Source organism: Ahaetulla prasina, chromosome 5 (genome assembly GCF_028640845.1).
Source record: "Ahaetulla prasina isolate Xishuangbanna chromosome 5, ASM2864084v1, whole genome shotgun sequence".
In the NCBI taxonomy this organism is placed as follows: Eukaryota; Metazoa; Chordata; class Lepidosauria; order Squamata; family Colubridae; genus Ahaetulla; species Ahaetulla prasina.
This window is the reverse complement of record NC_080543.1, coordinates 42,006,372-42,028,527: the sequence shown is the minus strand read 5'-3', so window position 1 is coordinate 42,028,527 and position 22,156 is coordinate 42,006,372. Positions and strand designations below refer to the sequence as shown.

The window sequence follows — 22,156 nt, the reverse complement described above, 5'->3', positions numbered from 1 at the left end:
CTGACCTTTTCCAATCTACTCAGTCATTCAAAGAAAATCTCCTTGCACTTCCATGCTTCCAAGAGACAAACTAAATCAAGGAGGCACCACTTTTCAATAGCAATACCATTGTTTTGGAATAATTTTCTGGTGGAGATTATACTGATCTCAATCTTTCAGGAAGATTGAGCTATTTTAGAGAGTATTCTAGTTATTTCGTGTATTATGCCATCTTTTATAGTTTTATTAAATAGTGTCAATCTTGTTATATGTGTAAATTTTATCATGTAGTGACTGAACTGTAATTTAAAATGTAGCATGGTTGTTTAATTTATTCTGAATCTCAGAGCTTCCAAGAGTTATTACACTATGGTTAAATAGAAATGCAATAAATACATAACATTCTTAGCTCATTCCCATTGCATAGTGCTGCAGTTCCCAAACTTTGTCATCTCACCTAAGTCACAACAGCAAACTCACAGGAGCACCATGGGATATTTTAAATTTTAACCTAATTTGAATCATAAATGCTACTTTGGCATAAATAAAGTGCCTGTTACACATACACACACACACGTACGTGTGTGTGTGTGTGTGTAACAAGCACTTTATTTATGCCAAAGTAGCATTTACGATTATTCAGATTGTGTGTGTGTGTATATGTATACACATGCATGCATACATACATACAGGTAGTCCTCAACTTGCAACCACAATTGAGCCCAAAATTTATGTTGCTAAGTGAGAAATTTGTTAAGTAAGGTTTGCCCCATTTTACGACTTTTCTTGTCGCATTTATTAAGTGAAAATGACTTCCCTATTGACTTTGGTTGCCAGAAGGTTGCAAAAGGTGATCACAGATCCCGGGATACTGCAGCCGTCATAAATATGAACCGGTTATCAAGCATCTGAATGTAAATCACATGACCATGGGGATGCTGCAACGGTAATAAATGTGAAAAATGGCCATAAGTCACTTTTTTAGTGCCATTGTAACTTCAAACAGTCACTAAGTGAACAGTCGTAAGTCGAGGACTACTACCTGTACTTAGTGAAAATAATTGTTCAGTATTTCTTTTGCTCCAGGGGCACCATGAAAAATTTACTGAGAAAGCAATATACCACCAAAGTTTGAGAACCTCTGGCACAGTGACATAAATTATTGAGTGCAAGTGCACTTGGATTGAATACTGGACAATTAGAATATCATTCTTGTAGTACGTTATTACTGCACTTTCCATATTACTCTACTTTCTCGTATTTCTTAGCAGCCAGCAACCCCAACACGCACAATAGCAGCGACCCCTATTCAGTCACTTCCACAGAGCCAGACAACACCAAAGCGAATTGATACACCCAGCTTGGAAGAGCCCAGTGATCTTGAGGAGCTTGAGCAATTTGCCAAGACTTTTAAACAAAGACGGATCAAACTTGGATTCACTCAGGTATGATCGCATTTCCATGTAGAAGGGATTTGGTCAGTGCTATTCAGATCTGAGGCTCTTAATCACTTTTCCCAATTAGAAGTGGTTTCTTATTTCTAAATTTGAACAATATTCTTTACTGTTTATTCATACTGATATATTTAAATAAGTACTTAGTGGATATTTTGCACCCAATTTCATAAGGAACTTTTGAAGAAAAAAGAAAACTTTTGACTCCTAAAGATAATGTGCTAACAAAGAACTTCTGGTTTAGATAGAGCTGACACTTAGTATTATGGAGCATTGCATTCATAGATAAGGAGTTATGTTATAAAAACATCTTTATAATTTCCCACAGAAAATCTCTTTGGTTGGATTAACTCCTCTGTGGCAAGTTTTTAAGACATGACCATTTCTATTGTAGTTGTAAAATGAACATACTGTACTGTGTGTAATAAGTATCTCAGATATTCTGCAATAATAGATTACTGAAAGTGGAAAACCATCCCTCACATGTTGAGTAGAAATCTTCTTACATCTGATATCCTCAAGAAATTACTGTCTTTTTATCCTTGTAGGGTGATGTTGGGCTCGCTATGGGCAAACTGTATGGAAATGATTTCAGTCAAACTACTATTTCTCGCTTTGAAGCCTTGAACCTCAGCTTTAAGAACATGTGCAAGTTAAAACCACTTCTGGAAAAGTGGCTCAATGATGCAGGTAAATAGTTGCCTAGATTTTCTTCTAATTTCACAGCTGATTTGTGGGAAATCAGCACAAATTGATGCTGATATCAATATCATCTACAGATATATTCCCATTTGTGGGAATATATCTGTAGATGACTTAATACATTATACAAAAAAATTGTGAAATAAGATTTATAAGTAAAACTTGACAGATTTTTCAAAAGAAATCTTGTACAGTATGGGCTAAAGCTTGAAGCTTTTCTGTATCTGTGTCTTATTTATAATAGTTTTCTGTTAAAAATAACCTCATCAGTATGGCATACAATTTTATATTTCTAAAACAAGTGTTAAAGAATATTTGAGCAAAAATACTGGGTGGTGGACATCGAACTTTTATTCTAAATAAGATTATATGCAGTTTACCACAGTGTAACCATACATTTAATAAATAAGATGCTAGTATATCTAGTTGTAGGAAGTTCATTTCATTCAAATTCTAAGTCTCCTTTCTTTTTGCAAATGGGTGAGTTGCTTGTTTTGGTGGATTGGATTTATACATACGAGCTTCAAGTCCCAAACAATAGAACTTTGGAATGTATTTATGTTTTTACACAAGCACAATGGATGAAATTTACTTCCTTTAAACTAGCTTCTGCTTACATTACAACTAATTACCATAATTAACTTTACCTTTTTGCAGAAAACCTCTCATCTGATTCAGCTCTTTCCAGCCCAAGTGCCCTGAATTCTCCAGGGCTGGGGATTGAGGGCTTGAACCGTAGGAGGAAGAAACGCACCAGCATAGAGACCAACATACGTGTGGCCTTAGAGAAGAGTTTCCTGGAGGTCAATACTTGCACTATATTATTCTGGGATATAAGATTTTATTGCAATTAATTTTTAAAAAGAAGTTGATGAAATGAGGTGCAAATTTTCATACATGCACTGTTTTAGGACTTGTGTAGAAAATAGGTCACACACAGACAAGTGTATCTTTGCATTGAGATATCATTTGCATTTTTTATATTTTAATGTTAAATAATTGAAGATGTATTAGAGAGAAAGAGCATAAGAGAAAAAGAAAAGAGCAAAAAAGTAGGAAAGAGATTTACAAGCAGTATAAAATTGAATAAGAGTTTTCAAGATAACATTAGATTAGCGCTGGATACAAAGGCAATGGTTATATCAGTATAGTATTTCAAAACCATTATTAAAATAATATTCAGTAATTAACAAAGGCAGACAGTATAATAAGAATAATTAAACATAATTTTTTTCCCCTTTCCCCCCACCCCCCTCCCCCTCCCTTCACAACCCCCCCCCCCCGACTTCCCGGAACAAACACAAGGTATAGTTAAAAATAAAACCAACATATGCTAAAAAAATTTCCCTCCCAACTCAGTTTTACTCCTACAATTCTCATCAGTTCCTAACTTCCCCCAAAACGATCAGAAATAATACATCCTAATCATTCAGTCTGATAACTCTTAGTCTGATATCTGGTTTGAATATAGTCAATCCATTTTTTCCATTCCTTTAAGTATCTTTCTTGGGTATTGTCTTTCAAAAAGGCTGAGATTTTCGCCATCTCAGCCAAATTAGCAAGTTTGGGGGGGGAAATTTTGTAAAACTTTTTCAATTAAAAAAAAAATTAAACAGAATGAACTATTGGTAAAAAAACATCTAATTGAAGAATATCTATTCTTACTGCAACAATTCAGGCAAGATTTAATCATTTAGAATCTTGCGTTAAGAGAATCCCAAACTTAAGATGCAGTACTTTTCCATAAGCAAAATTAAGATCAAGTTAAATTCAATTTCATATTGGACTTTTTTTCCTAAATAAAAAGTTATTTTTTACACTGAGGCATACGTTCACAATTTAGTCTGCTACTTTTTTAGATATGTGGTTTCCAGTAAGAGTCATATAAAGTATTCTAGCAGTTAAATATGAAGCCAATTCTAAATATTTTATAAGGATATAAATATTAGTTTCATTCTGTAATAAGATATAATTTGTATCTAGCATATCGGTGGTACTTACTTCTTTCGTTGTACTTTTCTTTTAATATAGGAAGAAATATAGTTCCAAACTATATCATACAACATAAAATAGTCTAAACGGTTTTATCTTTCAGAACCAAAAACCTACCTCGGAAGAGATAACCATGATAGCTGACCAGCTGAAAATGGAAAAAGAGGTGATCCGTGTTTGGTTCTGTAATCGGCGCCAGAAGGAAAAAAGAATTAACCCACCTAGTAGTGGTGGAACCAGCAACTCACCCATCAAAGCAATGTTCCCTTGTCCAACTTCATTGGTAAAAATTCAAAACCATTTGAATTGTGTTAGATTGGGAGATAATGTAACGATTCTTGCCAAGACTAGCAAGAGGATGATGTTGATATTTTTGCTCTTAAGGATTTCAAAATCTGATACTTACGATAAGTGGACATTAATGTACACAGTTCAGTTCTTATTTCTATTTTGTAGTTGCTGTGAAAAAAATAGTTATGCATCTAAATCATGCGACTCTGAATACTGTATTTAACTCCCCCTTTGTAGTATGTTAATATATTTACTTTCATTCTTCACACATAAAAATATTAATGATTTTCTAAAGATAGTAAAAGACAGCTTGTTATGGTGAACATTTAAAGCTATATAGAAGTTTTCACTTGACTCCTTTATTCATTGGTGACATCCTTTTTTTAACATATCAGCTATTTTCTTTTGATCTATAGGTGGCAACTACACCAAGTCTTGTGACAAGCAGTGCAGCTACCGCTTTGACTGTCAACCCTGGGCTCCCTTTAACCAGCGCAACTGTAACTAGTTTGGCAGTCTCAGGTAGGAGGCCATTTAGACTGTAACTGTGTATAAAAAGCTTTCTCTTAAAAGATAACATTATCATCATATCTATATACACTCTGTGTTACCCACATTCAGATTTACTGCTTTTTAAAAGGACACCAAGGTTTGTTGGTTTGTTGGTTTCAATTTGTAAACTTTTTGTAAACTACTGCTTTCATATGTAACTCTTAATTCACATTAAGAAAAAAATTGAATGCCAGCTGATAATATATTTAATAAATACTTAAAGTTGGTACTGTATGCAGCACCAAAAATGACTTATTCTGCAACTCTTGATTAAGTTAAAGTTCGGAGTTGTTTTTTTAAACAGTAAAGTTCTTGAGTCAAATACAGAATTACTATTTGAGATATAAAAATTCTTACATTGGAAGAAAGGCAGGTGACTTTATTGTATGGACTACTTTGTTAGTAGAGGGAAATATGATACAACAAAAGGTATTTTTTACTGAGAGACTTCAGAAGAAATAATAATTCTGATCTAAAATTTAAAGCATCCATATTACAGTTTATTTCTTCATGCTGTTCTTATATAAGAACTTCGTTGCTTAATATTGTGATTGCCTAGAGTTTGGGGGCATATTGAGTTTGTAAAATAAATTATTGTTTTTAATTGTTGATGCTAAATGTTCATGAAAAAGAATTACTGTGTGCGTAAGGGAAGAGAGATTAAAATCAGTTAAGTGATATGCTCACTTGACTCCCCATAGTTGTGTTTGAAACTGTCTTCTGTAATAGTATTTTCAACTAATAGGTACAAATTAAAATTCACCTTATGTGGTTTATGCTTTATGTGGAAATGCTTTAAATGGAGCGATAGAAATATTGAATAGAATTATATATAATTCTATCATTGCTAATTATTCTGTAGCCAAAATGGTTGCATTAACAAAAAGAAGATACCAACAGGTTTGGGGAGCTCCAAGATTTGCAGAGGTGCAAAAAAAAAATCTTTATGAAAAATAAAAACCAAAATGAATAAGATAGAAACAGATTTACAAAAGGGGTATTTTCAATGACATTTAATGTCTGACTGACTTGCAAAGAGATCAGGAGTACTGCAATGATGTCTCTTGTTTTGGACAAAGAACTAAGATTATAGTATTGAGATTGAGGAGGAAGTTGATAGCATCAGGAAAGTGCATGTGAATCCTGAAAAAAAATAGTGTTCAGTTCTTCAGTTGAATTAGGGTTTGTACACATAAAGATAAGGTAAAGGTTCCCCTTGCACATAGGTGCTAGTCGTTCCCGACTCTAGGGGGTGCTGCTCATCTCCATTTCAAAACCGAAGAGCCAGCGCTCTCCGAAGACATCTCCGTGGTCATGTGGCCAGCATGACTAAAAACCAAAGGTGCACGGAACGCTGTTACTTTCCCACCAAAGGTGGTCCCTATTTTTCTATTTGCATTTTTTACGTGCTTCGAACTGCTAGGTTGGCAGAAACTGGGACAAGTAATGGGAGCTCACCCTGTTACGCAGCACTAGGGATTTGAACCACTGAACTGCCGACCTTTCAATTGACAAGCTCAGCGTCTTAGCCACCGAGCCACTGTGTCCCTTCTTACACATATCAAATGCCATATATTGCTATTTTTAAACATCTATGAGTGGCCAGGCATAGTGGGAAATAATATTGTGTATTTCTCAAAAGAAATAGACTGATTTTGAAATTGGTATATTCTATCTGTGAAGGTTTTTTTAGCACTGTGATAACCTTCAACATCACTAAACAGGACAGTTGTTAAGCAGGGATACTTGTATCTGCCCTGAGTTAGCCACTATTTAAATTCAAATTCCTTCCCTTTTGTTCCATTAGAGCAGTGCTTCTCAATTATTTTCTGTCATGCCCCCCTAGGAAGAAGAAAACATTTTTCGCGCCCCCCGCACGACTGTAAATAGTATCATTATTAAAAAAACCGAGGTCAAATGCGCCCCCCTTTACGGAGCCTCGCGCGCCCCCTGGGGGGCGCGCCCCACTATATGAGAAGCACTGCATTAGAGTAACATTGGCTCCATTTAGCAATGTCTCATCCAGGTACTTCAAATATTGTATCATTTTAGGCACCACAGAAACCATACCCAACAATACCGCAACTGTAATTTCTACTGCACCTCCAGCTTCCTCGGCAGTAACATCACCCTCCCTAAGTCCTTCTCCTTCTGCCTCTGCTTCCACATCTGAAGCATCCAGTGCCAGTGAGACAACCACAACACAGACAACGTCCACCCCCCTGACCTCGGCACTTGGGACCAGCCAGGTGATGGTAACTGCTTCTGGTTTGCAAACTGCAGCAGCAGCTGCACTACAAGGAGCTGCACAGTTGCCTGCAAATGCAAGTCTGGCTGCTATGGCAGCTGCAGCAGGATTGAATCCAGGCTTGATGGCATCTTCCCAATTTGCAGCTGGGTGAGTATCTTTAAAACTTGTTTTTAAATTATCAAGTTAAGTGAGAGAACCTAGCGGTCATCACATTTCAGTACCTTTATCTAGAATATATGGTGATTAGAAATCTATGTATCTTGTTAATTCTGTGTTAATGAAAGTATAACAGTATAACTTTTGACACTTTTCCTAGTTTAAAAATATTTACTGGATCCTTGTACATATTTCTATCATTTTCTTCCTCAAATATTTACAGTGTTATTGTATAATCAAAATTAAACAGTTTAGTTAATAGATCTATTTCAATTCTTACTAGTTAAAAGTTCTAGAAAAAGATACATTTTGCCTTTAAATTAACAACTCACCTGTTTTTTTGCTTGTTTGGTTGTTTTGCTTTGCATTTGGATTTGCAGAGGTGCCTTACTTAGTCTCAATCCTGGGACGCTAGGTGGTGCTCTCAGCCCAGCTCTGATGAGCAACAGTACATTGGCAACTATTCAAGGTTCGTTACTACTACACTATACTTTCTGTCCCTGTTAAGTTTCTATACTCTTTTTTTCTGTTTCTGTTTTGAAAGCTGTAGATATTATGTATAATTAAAATGTAAAGGCCTAGTTGAAATAATTTAACAGGGATTTATTTCGAAAGAAACATACATGAATAAAAATGTCTATTTCAGTCCATTTTAGGATGAAAGGCAACAAGCAAGCCTCTGATATACATGTTCACATATAACAAATCTTTGACATCCTAACTACCTTGTAACTTGCTTTGAACTCAGAGAGCTTGTTAGGATCAGTGGTAAAACCAAAACACTTACATACAAAATTTCCCCCAAATGTTGGAAATATTGGGAAAGTGTTACTTTTTAATCTAAAGGTGGCAAAGATACCTAATTGTCCTGCCTCTTAATTTCCTTACAACAGTCTTGTCAGTAGGTTGGGCTGGGTGTGAGTGATTGGTCCAAGGTCACCCAATCAGTTTTCATGCCTAAGAGATGCCTGGAATCACATTCTTGTAGTTTCTACACCACCACCTTAACTGCTACACCAAACTGGCTCTCATTTGTGAAATGAACAGTCACTTAAAATCCCCCTTCCATTTGAATTTGGTACATATTTAGAAGCATATATAAGTCTATTTGATTTCTGAAGCTATAGACCAAAGATTTCTGAGGATATGAGCTCAGTGATTAAAGATGATTCAACCCCTTATTTGATAGGCAATTCAAATCTCATTATGTGGTCAATTAGGCAGAATTGGCAAGGCAAAATACCCACACTGTGGCAAGTTATCAAAAAGGGTTTCTTATCTCCCAGCTACTTGATTAGAGTCTAAGGATTCTTTGCCTCAATTTTGGAAGTCATCCCAAGTTTTTAGAAATACAGTTTTGTGATTTTCATGATCTTTCATAATGAATCTAACGAACCTTCATTTTTCAAATCTGCATTTCCTATTAGGCAAAAATTGTAAATTTTCTTAAATGGAAAATGAATTTGCAATGCAAATCATTAAAGAGATCTTTAAAAGGAAGCTCTTTTCTTTTCTCTTTTTTCGTTTGTTTGCCTGTTGTATTTTGGGGAGGTGGCTCCATTAATGCTGATATTTATTATTCCTCTTTTTAGCTCTTGCATCTGGTGGCTCTCTTCCAATAACATCGCTGGATGCAACTGGGAACTTGGTATTTGCCAATGCTGGAGGTACACCCAACATCGTAACTGCCCCACTGTTCTTGAACCCTCAGAATCTTTCACTGCTCACCAGCAACCCAGTTAGTTTGGTCTCTGCTGCTGCAGCTTCCGCAGGGGCCTCTGGACCAGTTGCCAGCCTTCATGCCACCTCCACCTCAGCAGAATCTATCCAGAACTCACTCTTCACAGTGGCTTCAGCCAGTGGGGCTGCTTCCACCACCACTACGGCCTCCAAGGCACAGTGAGTTGGGCTCAGCTGTGCTAACCCTAGCCTGTTTCATGCTGCAGTGAGATTGGCTGGCAGCTGGGCTTCTGAACTGCAAATTATGTTTGGCTTCCTCATGCCGTCTTACTGGGGACAAGGGAGAGAAGGAAAAAAAATATTAGAAACAGGAAAAAAAGAGCAAGAAAAAGAAGGATTTAAAACTGGGACAAACAATTGCCTAATTTTATAAGAAACACTGTCTTTTCAGGATTGCTTCATTGATTGGAGAACTTTCTAACCAAAAATGTAAAAAAAAAAAAAAGGACTACTTATCATTTCCAGCAGTCTCAGTGACAAGTTAAGGTGGGTTATCAACTCAAACATAGGAATGGGTTTTCTTTTTTCTTTTCTTTTTGATCTGAATATCTTTTTTAATTATCTTTTATTGGTCTGTTGTACAGGCCATAATGTCATACAAGATGTTTATAATCTTATCAATCGTGTTGGGGGTTCCTTTCTTAACTGGTACAGTTTAGGCAGGCCTGTATTACTTGTGTATCTCTTTATGATTATTATTATTTTTTATATAAAGAGAAAAAGAAAGTTTGGACACATTTCTCTTTGCTCCTGGAACAGTTTTAGTTAGCTCCCATGCCACTCAGAGGGAAGGGAGAAGAGAGGGAAGCATGTGAATCACAACTATTCTTTATAATTTCCTTGGTGGAGTGTTTTATGAGATTCTCTCAGAAGTGCTGGCAGTTAAAATAAACATACTGAGGGTCATGTGCAAAGATAGTCCACACATGTAAGGTGGGAGTTTTGTTTAGACAGCAGTTTGTTCATCATCTTTGGCCAAATCTAGCCCTCATTTGCACGTATTTGGCTCTTGTTGATCCAAGGGGGAAAGGATTTGGCCTGCAAAGTCTGTTTCAACTATTGTGGTGATGATTCTCTTATTTCCTAATTGGATGGAAATTGCCACTTTACAATTTTGGAAATACTTCTATTTACTTTCTCAGGAGACTGCCTATATTGCTGATAACTCATATACATCCACTAAATCTTCCTATCAACTGTTTGGCATAGGATTTTTTTTTTTTTAAACTGCATTGGCTCATTTTTAGAATTTTTTTTCCTGGAGTCTCTTGCTTTTATGATTGTATTAAAATTATTTTGAATTTAAAACATTTCTGTTCCAGAAGTAAACTGGGTCACATGAACAGGAAGTACCATTGACGCCAACACAGCCATAACAAGCAGCCTTGTAATCTTGTTCCATTGTAAACAATCTGTAGTGTTTTTACCATTGCTTGCTGCTGTGGGAAATAGTGGTAAGGGATGATTGGAAAAAAGGCCAACTTGCTGTGGAATACGATGAGCACTGGCATGTTGCATGTATTTTGCAATGTTTCGTGCTGTTTCTGGTTTTTGCTGCTAAATCATTCATGGCAGTAAACATCTCTACTAAAGAGTATAAAACTGTTCTCAAGCATCAAGTAGTATGTGCAAACAACTGTTGACAATGGATGAGAGAGAGAGAGAGATGGAGGAAAGGAGACAGAATAAATGTTATATTGCCTGAACTCACATTTTCTCAGATTAAAAGAAGCTGGATCGCTACCGCATAGCTGGCACATTCCTATCTCTTTGAGACAAATTGGAAAATATCAGAACTGTTCAATGTTCCTTTCTATTAATATTTGGAATATGGGGAAGAGGGATAAGGAAGTTCCTAAGATCACATGGCTGCAATCCATTACTTGCCCCCCACAAAAAAATACTGTCTCTCATCAGCTAATGATAGAAAGAGAGTTCATTTATAGTGCCATCTCTGGTTGGTGACTCCAGTTTGCAAACCTGTATTAACTAGCAACTGGCGGAAATCTGTCTCCTCTCCACCTGCTATCATGCTGCCTGCTCTCTGTTCATCTCTGAATTTTCAACTTCCTGATTCACAAGCTATTTAAATATAAGAAATTATTTCCTAAAACTGAAAAAAAAACCTTGTGAACTGTTAAGCAGGGAAATGAGCAAATGTCCGTCCACCGTCTTTAATGTGTGTTTATTTTTTTTAATGTTTTATTTTTTTAAAACTAAGCTTGAACCAAAGTCAATTTCTAGCAAGCTGCTGTACTAATGGACTAGTTTGTATAAGTGCAGTTCAGATGCAGAGAGGTGATAGATGCTACTGACAATTTCTTTTCATTTGTTTATTATTTTATGTAAAAATTGCTGCTTGTTTTAATCTTTTGGTGGGGAGAGGTTGATCTTTTTGTATATCCTTAGGGCAAAGTCTTAACTTGATTATTTTCTAATCTCCATGGCTTGGGATGGGTAAATAGAATGACAATGGCAAATGCTTACTAATTTAGCTGATTCTGCGTTCTCCTTAGTAGTTTGGATCAGTCTAAATCCTGGGATATGCGATCTCCATAATTCTAGTCTCTGAATACAATTATAATATTTTGGGTCAAAAATGTAATTGACTTATAGCAAAAGATGCTGCAGTCAAAGTAAGTAAGAAGGAAGGAGAATATTCAAGATGCTGGCCTATAGGCCATTATATTGACTAATTTCTACCAAAGGAAATACCAGTCCAGTAAATGTTCATTTTGTCCATTGAAAAAAGATTTTGCTTTTTTATACATGCACAAACACACACATAATTATAAAAGCAAAGAAAGTAATGGTGACTTTTGATTGTGTTTGCTCACCCGTAGGCTTCAAGGAAAAGGTCCTATGGATTTATGAACCAAAAAACAAAAAAATATCCATTTTATAATCATAAACATTTCAAAGAAATTCAGGGAAATTAATTTGTGTCTGCCTGTAGTTGATTAGGTTCACTGTTTTTTGTTAGGTGTGAAGTTATGATATAAAGATACTCAGAATTCTAATTAGCTCAGATGATTGCTATAAAACATTTATAATTATTTTAATTTGCTCATATGATGCATGAATCCAACATGCATTGTATCAACTTATTTATAAACATTTTTCAGAACTTTACACTCTTCCCTGTGTCGTACAACTAGCCACACTCTTAAAAGGAGTTATAACTCTCATATCAGAGAAACTGGAAATTCAGAAACAGACAAACCAGCAATTGTTTGGTTGAATTGTAAGTTTTATGTTTGATTTAAGTGGTTCAGTTATGTATTTGATGAGTTATCAGGAGATTGTTAAAAATTTCCAATAATACAAAAATACTGGAGTTTTAATGGTTATCACTATTATTTTGCCACCTACTTAGTTCTACTCAGTAATATGCATGCTCCATAAATTAACATATAAACATTTTTGCACAATCTAAAATAATCAGCTTCCATAATATTGTAATAGTTACAATTGATTTAAAACTTCAGCAGAATATCAGATGTGTACAATTGGAGAATCTGTAGGAATAAACAATCTGGAGGGCCAGAAAATACATACATATTCTAGTAGTTGCAACAACTTTCTGATAGTCACCACAAATGCAGTTTATACACTCACAAATATGTGCACTGTATACGTATCCTCTAATAACTAGAGATGATCATTTATTAATTCTATCACTTGAGTTAATTACTTGAGTTAATTTTGTTCCAATCTCTCAGTGTTCTAAAATACATTGCAAGTGATACTGTTCCCATTTCATAGCTAAGTTATTTTGTTGTCCTATTTATCACATTCAGTGAGTCACAATTTTATAAACCAAAATTTGCAATATTATTCTGGGACTTTATTACCTTATTTTACATCAATCTTCTTTTATCTGGTATCCTTCACAGAACTGGATCACCTTTCCCTTTGCCTCAATAGAGAAATAACGCTGGCTGGGGATGATGGGAATTTCAGCCCAGTGCATCTGGCGAATTTCAGATTAGAGATGATTGCCATAAAAATTTATTGGTGATTCATTGTGGAACAGCTAATTTCTTCAGTCTTTGCAACTGCAGATAATTTCTGAAAATTGAACAATCTATGTTCCTTTCAAATCAGGAGAAAACTTTTGATTACACTTAATGAAGCTAAAATGCCAGAATGTTAAAGGTGTAAAAAGAATGACATCTTGAGAAAACAAATCTCTTGACAAATATTTTAAGGTACAGTCTGAGGTTGATCTAACTTGTGAGTATTTAAGGTCATTGTAAATACTTTCTGCAGTAAGAACGTTGTTCTTCCACCTTATAAAGTAACAAACGGACAACAGGTGTTGAAAACATTAAACTGATGAAGTTTAGAATTTCAAAATTGACTTTCCCTTTTTCATTTTGATCATGTGCTACCAGTTTATACATTATGGATTTCATGTACAGTGTTCATATATGCAACAAGCATCATATGAATATTTTTTAACAGTTTACTTTTGAAGAGCATAATATTCATGCTTTTCTGACGTATTATGGTTTCTTTTTGTTTAGGGCTTGAACTTTATGTAAGACTATTAAATGTACACTTTTTCCCTTTTTTTCCCTTTCCTTTGGAAATGTATAAATCTATCTATCTATCTATAGCTACTTTATTGAGACACAACTATTACAGCCATGCCAATAGCCTGTCCAGATATCCTGTTGGTTCAAGAATGTCTTCAAGGCCACCTGAATTACATTGTTCAAATTGAAGAGCTAGATCTCCAAAATGTCATTTTAGCTAAGTTATTACTAGTTCATATTTCATTGGTTTTATGTAAACGTCTGGCAATATATAATATTGATTCTCTAGCCATTTGTAGCTTAATGCTTCAAAGCACCAGAAATCAAGCCAACAGGCCCCTTTGTTGAACAGAGAATGAGAGCCTATTACTGTTCAGTTTGTTTTCGAGACCTAGAGATTTTTCTTGAATACTGATACCTAGGATCTGTAGACTGACTCTATATGAAATACGGATCATATATCTCAGATGCGATAGCACTGGGATGGCTGAACTCTCTCTAAAAGTACAGGATCTTTTTGCTATTTCTGTATCTATTCCATATACAGGTTTATATGTGCAGTGGTTTTATTTATTTCCAGAAATTGGAAATAATAAAATGATCAATTAATACTCCCAGTATCTAAATAACCATTAAGAGAGTGGGTCACATTCAGGTTAACTTTAGTAACATGATGTGGCAATATAAAAAGGCAAGATGGATAGGAATAATTCCTTTAGAGGAAAATGCAATCCCAGGTTACATCTTATTTCTATCAACAAGAGATCAGACCCAAACCCTTAGAAACATTACATGTTGGCCCAAGGATGTAGGCATACTTTGTGGAGGATACAAAGAATCTTTTGAGAATTTTAATATAGTGAATTAAAGTAAATTCAGGTGGCCAGTGAGGGAATACAGCAGTTTTTCTCTGCTGTTGAGAAACAATGCAATCCCAAAGGTTGGATCCACTTTTTCACTTTCAGTTGCCAGAGGAAATAATGTTGTGCCCTGACTTGATAGAATGCATTAAATTGCATTACAATAAATATAAATTTTATCTATATAACTAGATAATGCAGCCAAAGATGGTATAAGATGGTATTTGAAGATATAAGGAAGAGCAGAGGAATTGCAGAATTTCCAATGCTAGAAACCAGGCTTAAAATCCATCGTTGCCTTATTCTCCTTAACTTTTCTTTTCACTTCTATATGATGTGTGGAAAGTTTATTCAGATAATCATTTTTATCTGGGCTCTTTATTTTTTGTGTCTGTCCTGATTGATATTTTACAACAAACAAGAATCTAGAACTATGTAAACTGGTTCTTTGTTAAAAGATATAGCCTGTATTTAATTCACAATCACTTTGATTGGCAATATTTTTTTATGTTTAATTCTGACAGCAAGGTATAATTAAACATATATTTGAGAGAAAAACATATTGCCAATATGCTCTAATTTTTCATTCCAAGCCAAAATTATAGACTGGAAAGTTTTGCCAGTGAGAAAATGTGGGTGTGCAGCCAGCAGTGGACAGGCTCTGTTTGGCATTTGGGGGTCAAGGGGAGTGGAACAGGACCACTAAAATATGGGATTTGAGTCAAATGAAATGTTACAGGGAACAAAGTAATAAGCAAAGCATATATTTCTAGAACCATTTTTTCCATACAAAATGAAGCTTGCAAATGGTGAGCTCTGAAAAATATTGTTGAGGTCTTGCTTTAGGAACCCCCCCCCCAAAAAAAAATTAATTTAGCAGTGGTTTCACATGAAAATAATGCAATTCCCCTTGTAATTTCAAACACTTGAGAGACTTTGCATAATAAATACGTAAAATCCATTTCTGACCTAGTAATCATTTGGCAAACTGAAGGGATTTGATCTGGCCATCTTGCTTTTGGAGTTACCCAATTATATTGGTGCAAAAGTAAATATGTGACTTTCTATTTTGTTACATAAAATGAATAATAAACCATGCTAGCACATTTTTTTCAGTTGCATTTGCTTAAAATAATAATGTTAGCATTAAATTCCAATTCTCAATATGATTCTCATACTATTGATGGACCAAAAAAAGGCCATGTAAGAATTTCCTTGACCTGACTCCCCCATTTTATCTCAAAGGTTTGAAATATTTATACTTAATCTGTGTATCCCTATCTGTACTTTCTAACATATAAATCCTACAAGGATTTAAAACTTCATAAATGTATATAGGAAAAAGTGATCATAGCATAAACACTACCAGAAGAAAAATCTGTTGATAAGAATTGTCTATGACCTTAGGATTCATTGGCCAATTATGCAACACTTACATTCTAGTATTCTTAAAGCAATATCTTATTTTAAAAATTCAACTGCCTAATTCTTGTTCTGTGCAGCATTGGGGCCAAATTTAACTTGTCCGCATTTCAGATGATTAGGTGAGAAAAGTTAAATCATATCCCTGAGTATTTCAGTTGGATTTGATTTCCTTTGTTAATAGCAAGAAGAGAAGAAACACAACTGTAATTAGTGCCAATTCATTGTCCTGAATTATTCTTATTTTATTATGGATTATTATTGGTTTTTAACATTTTAAGTAGTGTTTTTTTAATTGTCCACTTATTTTTTGCTATTGCTTTCAAATTCCTGAAGTCATTTTGGGTCTAAATGGAAAATGATTTTTTCATTCTATTCCATATTTATACTAGAAATATTCTACTATTTTAAATATGCACCATGCAATACTAAACAAATTTCTATTTTCATGATATAGAAAGACATCTAAATCAACTGTTAATGAAAATCTGAAATGAAATCAATCTTTGATTAATCTTTGATTAATCCTTCCTGTCCAAATAAAATTTATAAATAGGAAGCTCATTTTTTAAATTCTGGTTAATTATCAATAGCACACGCCAGACTTTTATTCCCTTATTTAAGAATATGAAGCTATTTCACACATTTAGATTTTTCCTCTATGAAATACTATATCCCATTTTAGGAAACTATAGCGTAAATATGCAGCGAACGTTTACCTTTGCTCTGGGAACACAACCTGCATTTCTACTGCATGCACAGAGATTTGCTTTGAAGGCAAATTACGATGATCTTTGATTCACACTGGAACTAATGTAGCTTTATTATTGAGAAGGAAAACTATTTACGATGTTTAATGTTGCTGTGTTTGTAGACATCTCCTGGCACATTCTGACTTCTGTTCAAACCTGTGTTGTTGAACTGAAAGTTAGTATCTTTGCTATATATTTTCTCACCAGGAGAGTAAAATGGAGACATCTTGACTGAAATAATTTGGAAGATCACTCTGTCCCTTCTCATCTCTTTGTTTTTAAAGCAGGCAATGTTACAGAATTGTAGAAACAATGCCTTTGGTAGCAGCTGGTTTTCTGGCACCTTTAAAAAGATACCTCAGCATAGCTTTGTTAGTATTGTTAGCAGACTGAAAAATCAGGAGAGAGCATCTTTATAAATAGTGGAGGTAACTGTAGTGGTAGAGTTTAGTTACGCTTCTGGAAACCCAGTGTATATGTATTTGGAATTCTGTGTTTTACAGGGATGGCATGGGAAGAAGCAAAGTATGTTGACTATGCTAGAAGGTAGGGGTGTAAAAAACATTTCAAACTGTTTCAAGTGTGAGATTTCATGATGCTGTTCTGAGTACAAAACTGTTGCCCATATGTTTTGGAAATTCTTCAGAATTGAAACAGGGCTTTGAGTTCAAATAGCTCTGTTCCAGGGTTGAATACTTGGAAAATATTCAAACCAGCCAGTGACTGACTCAAAATTGGAAGTTTTAACAAAGTTTTACACTTGAATAGCAAGTACGCTCCTACTAGAAGTCAAACGTTGCTTACAACTTACAACTCTCTTTTTTTAATTTTATCTCGCCAGAGGAAGCAGACACTTACTCCTAAATCTGGGATTCTTTGATTTTATCAATAATATTCAATATTTCAAATGACAGCATGCAGGTTACCAATTTGAGTTGCTATGTTGTGTTATTTGTACACATAGAAAATTAGCAACCCATTTCAACCTGTGTAGTTGCACTAGGGTTACTCTTAAGCCAAGATGTTTAACCTGGGGGTGGGAATGAAAGATTTCCATCTAAATTAAATCAGAAAGTTATGGTAAAGTGGTTGCTTTTTCCCACTCATTGATTGTAGTGTTTAATAATAAATACTTTTAAAGTGATTTTAAAGTAACAATGTTAACCTTGTCTAGACCAAAAATTGCAGAAGATAAACCAAACTAAACACTAATCTTCTCTGAACACTTAAACATAGTGTACTTGGGGGGAAAGATGATCTTGTAAGATAGTCCTTGGGAGAAAGGATTTCTTACTGAATAGATCATTATTCTTGTTTTAATTTTGCTGAGAGGCTGAGTCATTTTTTGCAAATAATGCATATTTTGGTTTGAAGACTGAATTCTTTAAATTTGTCTATTCCATCCTTATTCTAACATATTCTTTAAAATAATGTTAGTGTGTATGTTTATTTGTGGGCTGGCATATTATTTGAGAATGAAGGACTTAGGTTGACTGAAGGGGAGAATTTCCAATGCCTTTTATGTTTAAAGGCACTGGTAACCTTTGCCAACTTTCATGTTTTTGGAGTGTGTTAAGATTTAAAAAAGCAGGTGGTCTTAGAAGTTTATATTGATAGCTTTTTTCTTTGAGGACATAGTTTATAGTGGTTTTTCTTCCTGTACAAATGAGCTTAATTTGGCTGATTTCATTGAGGACCTATTGGAATGAAGAACTGATTAAAATAAAGCCCAAGGTCGTAAGCTATTATTTGGAAACAGGAAAACCTGAAATATTTAAAAATGCATCATCTTTTGGCACAGTTCAGATGTACTGGGTGATGTCTTTTCCTTTACATAATGGAAATTTTGGAGATAACTGTTGTTTTTTTTACTCACCGGAACAGCTTTCAATATTCTCACATGACGTGCTGTGGCTTGATTAACTGCAATAATCAAGTTTGACGTACGCTCGTATAAAGAAAGCAGTTGTATAATTATATATGGGTTGTCCATTTCTTACTTTGTAAATCAGCTAGAATGCATAACCTCACTGAAAGCTTTAATAATAGATTTGGTGTTCTGACTTTATGTAAAGTGGTATTAATATTGTGTGATTTTCCTAAACTAGTTAGATTTATAGGTAGAAAATAGGAAAATACTCTCAAAGATAAGAGCACTTGGAACAAAAGATATTGAAAACGAGAGGAAGGAAATGAAACAGTTGGTAGGTGGGATCTTGAAAGAAAAATTCTTAATGGAGAGAACTGCAATGATTCTCTTCTGCCTTATTTCTTATCTTTGTTTGCTGAAGCCAAAATATTGACTTAAAGTCTGTTGTGAACTCTTCCTCCAATGTTCATTGTCACAATCTTCTTCTGACACACCAAAAATAATGTTTTTTCGGTGGGTAAAACTCATTAAAATAAGTTTTCCAAATAATTTCTAACTTTATTTGATATACCTGAAAGTTTTCAGCACTGGTGGTGCTGGTGATAAGAATACTATAAGTTATTTGATATATGTTGGAATGTATACGTCTGCATTTAATTAAGATATACATCGAGCAAAGCTACTTTTTCAGTAGTTTTGTAAAGGGCATTATTGTGGGGGCAGGGAGCCATTGTTTGCCCTATATAATTCTTACTATGATTTTAACGCTTACGATTCAGTTTCTCTGAACTGCAAGGAGAAAATACCGTAGATATTGATATGGCAGTGCATAGATAACTCTACTTATTTAAAACTCATTGGAGAAGACTTGCACTTTTCTCTAAAATCCACAAGGCAAAAGATCGGGTACAAGAACCTTTCAGAGCATCATGAGACATTTTCACTCCTTGATCCTACCATGTTGGTGTTCCATTTCCTTTTTCTGTAATAGTATCTAAGGCTAGGTATGAATAGGTGTCGGATATTTATCCGCCACAGGTACAGGAGCTGTCGTATACCTCATTTCTAACTCGTAACCGAGTAACTTGCTTTAACTTTCTCCAAACCCTACAGAGATGCCAAGTCTGCCACCCTTCCTTTAATTAGCATTGAACTCTGGCCTATAGCAAACCGTGACCTGTAACCTGGGGACAGATCCCCGAAAGCCTCTGAATGTTGCTGCTTAAAAGCTACTGCAAACTGAGGGCAAATTGCAATCTTTTATTTGTTTTGGTTACCGGGGGTCATCTTGTAGCCTTTTAATACCCATCTCTTTCCCAGCCTGTGCATGAAATCTGTATGCTGCCTTCTGCCACCTCCTGGCGAGATGTCAGGGTTCTTGTTTTTCCAGGATCAAGCCAGGGCCAAATTGTATGCATACATACCACTTTCTACCTTTTAATCTGTTGTCTTCGTGTGTCCCTCCTTTTCTAAAACATGTTCTTTTATTATTTGACAATCTTGTTCATTTGCCACCTCTTCCCTCTGGGCTAACCAGAAGCTGCATCCATACTCTTTTCTACCATTTTAGTTTGAATGTATTTTTACCCACCCCTTTAGAAAGGAAAGCTTTGCCAGGTCACGGTGCCCTGCTATATGCTGAGGGGAGCGGTTTCTTTGTTTTGTTTTGTTCTTTTCAAAAATTCCAGCCAAAACCAAAGATTTCCTAATGATTGTATAAACTCAAAACAAACAAATAAACCAAAGACAAAGGGCATCTTCAGCACCAATCAAATCCGGGAAGCCATCTTTTCTGGGTGTGGAAGAGATGAACCCCAAAGTGGTTTTTGCCTTCCACTCCAAGATGCAACGGATGGCTTGATCTAAGGTAATGTGGATTTGGGTCGGCAAGGTAACTTTTCTCTCACTCCATTTGGGATGCAAAAGTACTCTTACAAGATTACAAATCCGAGGGGCATAGAGAAAAGCTTGGGAGAAATTTGATTGAGCTTTATATATTGGTTGTGAAGCTGAAGACCTTGGTGCATGATTGGCTGCTCTGATGGGTACTTTTAACCCTTTGTGAGCTGGGTGATAAATTGATTAATACGTGCTAGGGTGCACTTCTAAGCTTCCCCCCTGCCACTGCTTGGAAGAGGCTGTCCTATTGTGAGAAATATCTGATTTTTTTTTCTTATTTTCCGCTTTTTCCTTTTTCTTACTTGTTCATTATTTTTGCAGCACCACTGTGCAACTATGCATTGTATTTCTCAACATTTTTGCTAGGTAGATGCCTATGACTTTTTAAACTTTGGGGGAGGGGGGGTTGCCAACGAAGGAACTTTTTACACAAATCTTTTAAATCTCAGTTGAGTAGGGGTGTTTGGTTCTAGGGTCATACAAGCTCTATCCCAAAGCAAAATCCAAATGTTAATAATATTAGCCTGATGCAGATACCAAAGATAATTTCTTTCCTGCAGAACCTTAGACTTGTGTATTAAGTACAATTACCCAGCACTTGCATTAGTCTAACCTCAGTAATTCCAAAGCTTAGATGTATATTTTGGTATATTTCTGGGATATTAAAAATGTGTTTAAATTCTTGTTTGTTTCTGTGTAATGCTCTTAAAAGTCATAGCATGGAGATAATTGATTGTCTTATTCTTAGTAGTTTGAAATAATAGTATTTTTGTATGTTTTGGGTGTGTCTATGTATGTATTAACACAATAGTTTTCACTGCCTAGGTGTTCATAATTGAGGAAAAATGTACATAATCTGTAATTTCCATCAAATTGTCAATTTAGATTGCATTTTCTCTTATTACCATTCTGAACAGAGAGCTTTTTTTTAAAGAGACAGCATGCTTATATGGGTGAAATTGAACCTTTGCCCTACTCAGAAAGCATTGTCCATTCATATCCAAAGGTGAGATAAGAAGCCAGGTAAAGCTGTTTACTAAAGGGTAATGCATGGTTCCAATGTCATAACTTTTTCCTGTTCATTATAAGAGAGTTATATTGCCGTAAGGCAATGGAAACATTGATTAGAAAAATGTTTATATTGTCCTTTCTCTTGCAAAACCTAATATGTAATCTTTGTGGACTGCACAGCTTCATTTACATTGATGAACAGAGTGGTGTTTTTTTTCATTGATTATTCTTTTCATGATCATTTGTATAATTTAATTCGGAATGTATGTCAACATAAAAGAGTGGTTTACATATCCTACAAAATTCATTCTTGCTTATGCTCATTCTGAGACCTGTATCCTGAGGGAGATCAAAAGAATGCTGTCTCTTTAAAGATACCTTCTGTTTTTTTCCCTGGTGGCTGCCTGCAGGCGGCTATGGGCATTGAGAAACTGTAGATTACAGGTGAATCAGGATGAAAAATGGTAGGTTTTGTGTAGATGCATTTGTCTGCTGTAATTTTTATATATATGAGACTTACTGTAACTGTACAGTTCATTTCTGTTGTAAACTTCATTAAACCATTTTTCCAAGTGTTTTAACATCCATGTGCGTGTTTGTGATTTTTAAGAAAAATATACTAGAGACAAAATGAAATGCCAGCATCTAGGTTTTTTCACTATCTTAAACTGACCTTACTTTCTG

The 22,156-nt window shown here is 35.1% G+C and overlaps 1 protein-coding gene across 12 annotated transcripts in view; it reads left to right on the top strand.

Moving 5' to 3' along the window:
• POU2F1 (POU class 2 homeobox 1) overlaps positions 1–22,057 on the top strand; it is a 112,973-nt gene extending 90,916 nt beyond the window's left edge. For 10 of the 12 annotated variants that reach the window (XM_058184871.1, XM_058184882.1, XM_058184873.1 and 7 more), the window contains 8 exons: positions 1,248–1,424; positions 1,982–2,123; positions 2,793–2,938; positions 4,231–4,410; positions 4,835–4,940; positions 7,023–7,368; positions 7,758–7,846; positions 8,970–22,057. In XM_058184871.1, the coding sequence (XP_058040854.1) occupies positions 1,248–1,424; positions 1,982–2,123; positions 2,793–2,938; positions 4,231–4,410; positions 4,835–4,940; positions 7,023–7,368; positions 7,758–7,846; positions 8,970–9,280 (1,497 nt within the window). In that variant the 3' untranslated portion in view covers positions 9,281–22,057. The remainder of the gene's footprint in view (positions 1–1,247; positions 1,425–1,981; positions 2,124–2,792; positions 2,939–4,230; positions 4,411–4,834; positions 4,941–7,022; positions 7,369–7,757; positions 7,847–8,969) is intronic. The other 2 variants (XM_058184874.1, XM_058184872.1) reach the window with 1 other exon arrangement.
• Positions 22,058–22,156: the final 99 nt, after the last annotated feature.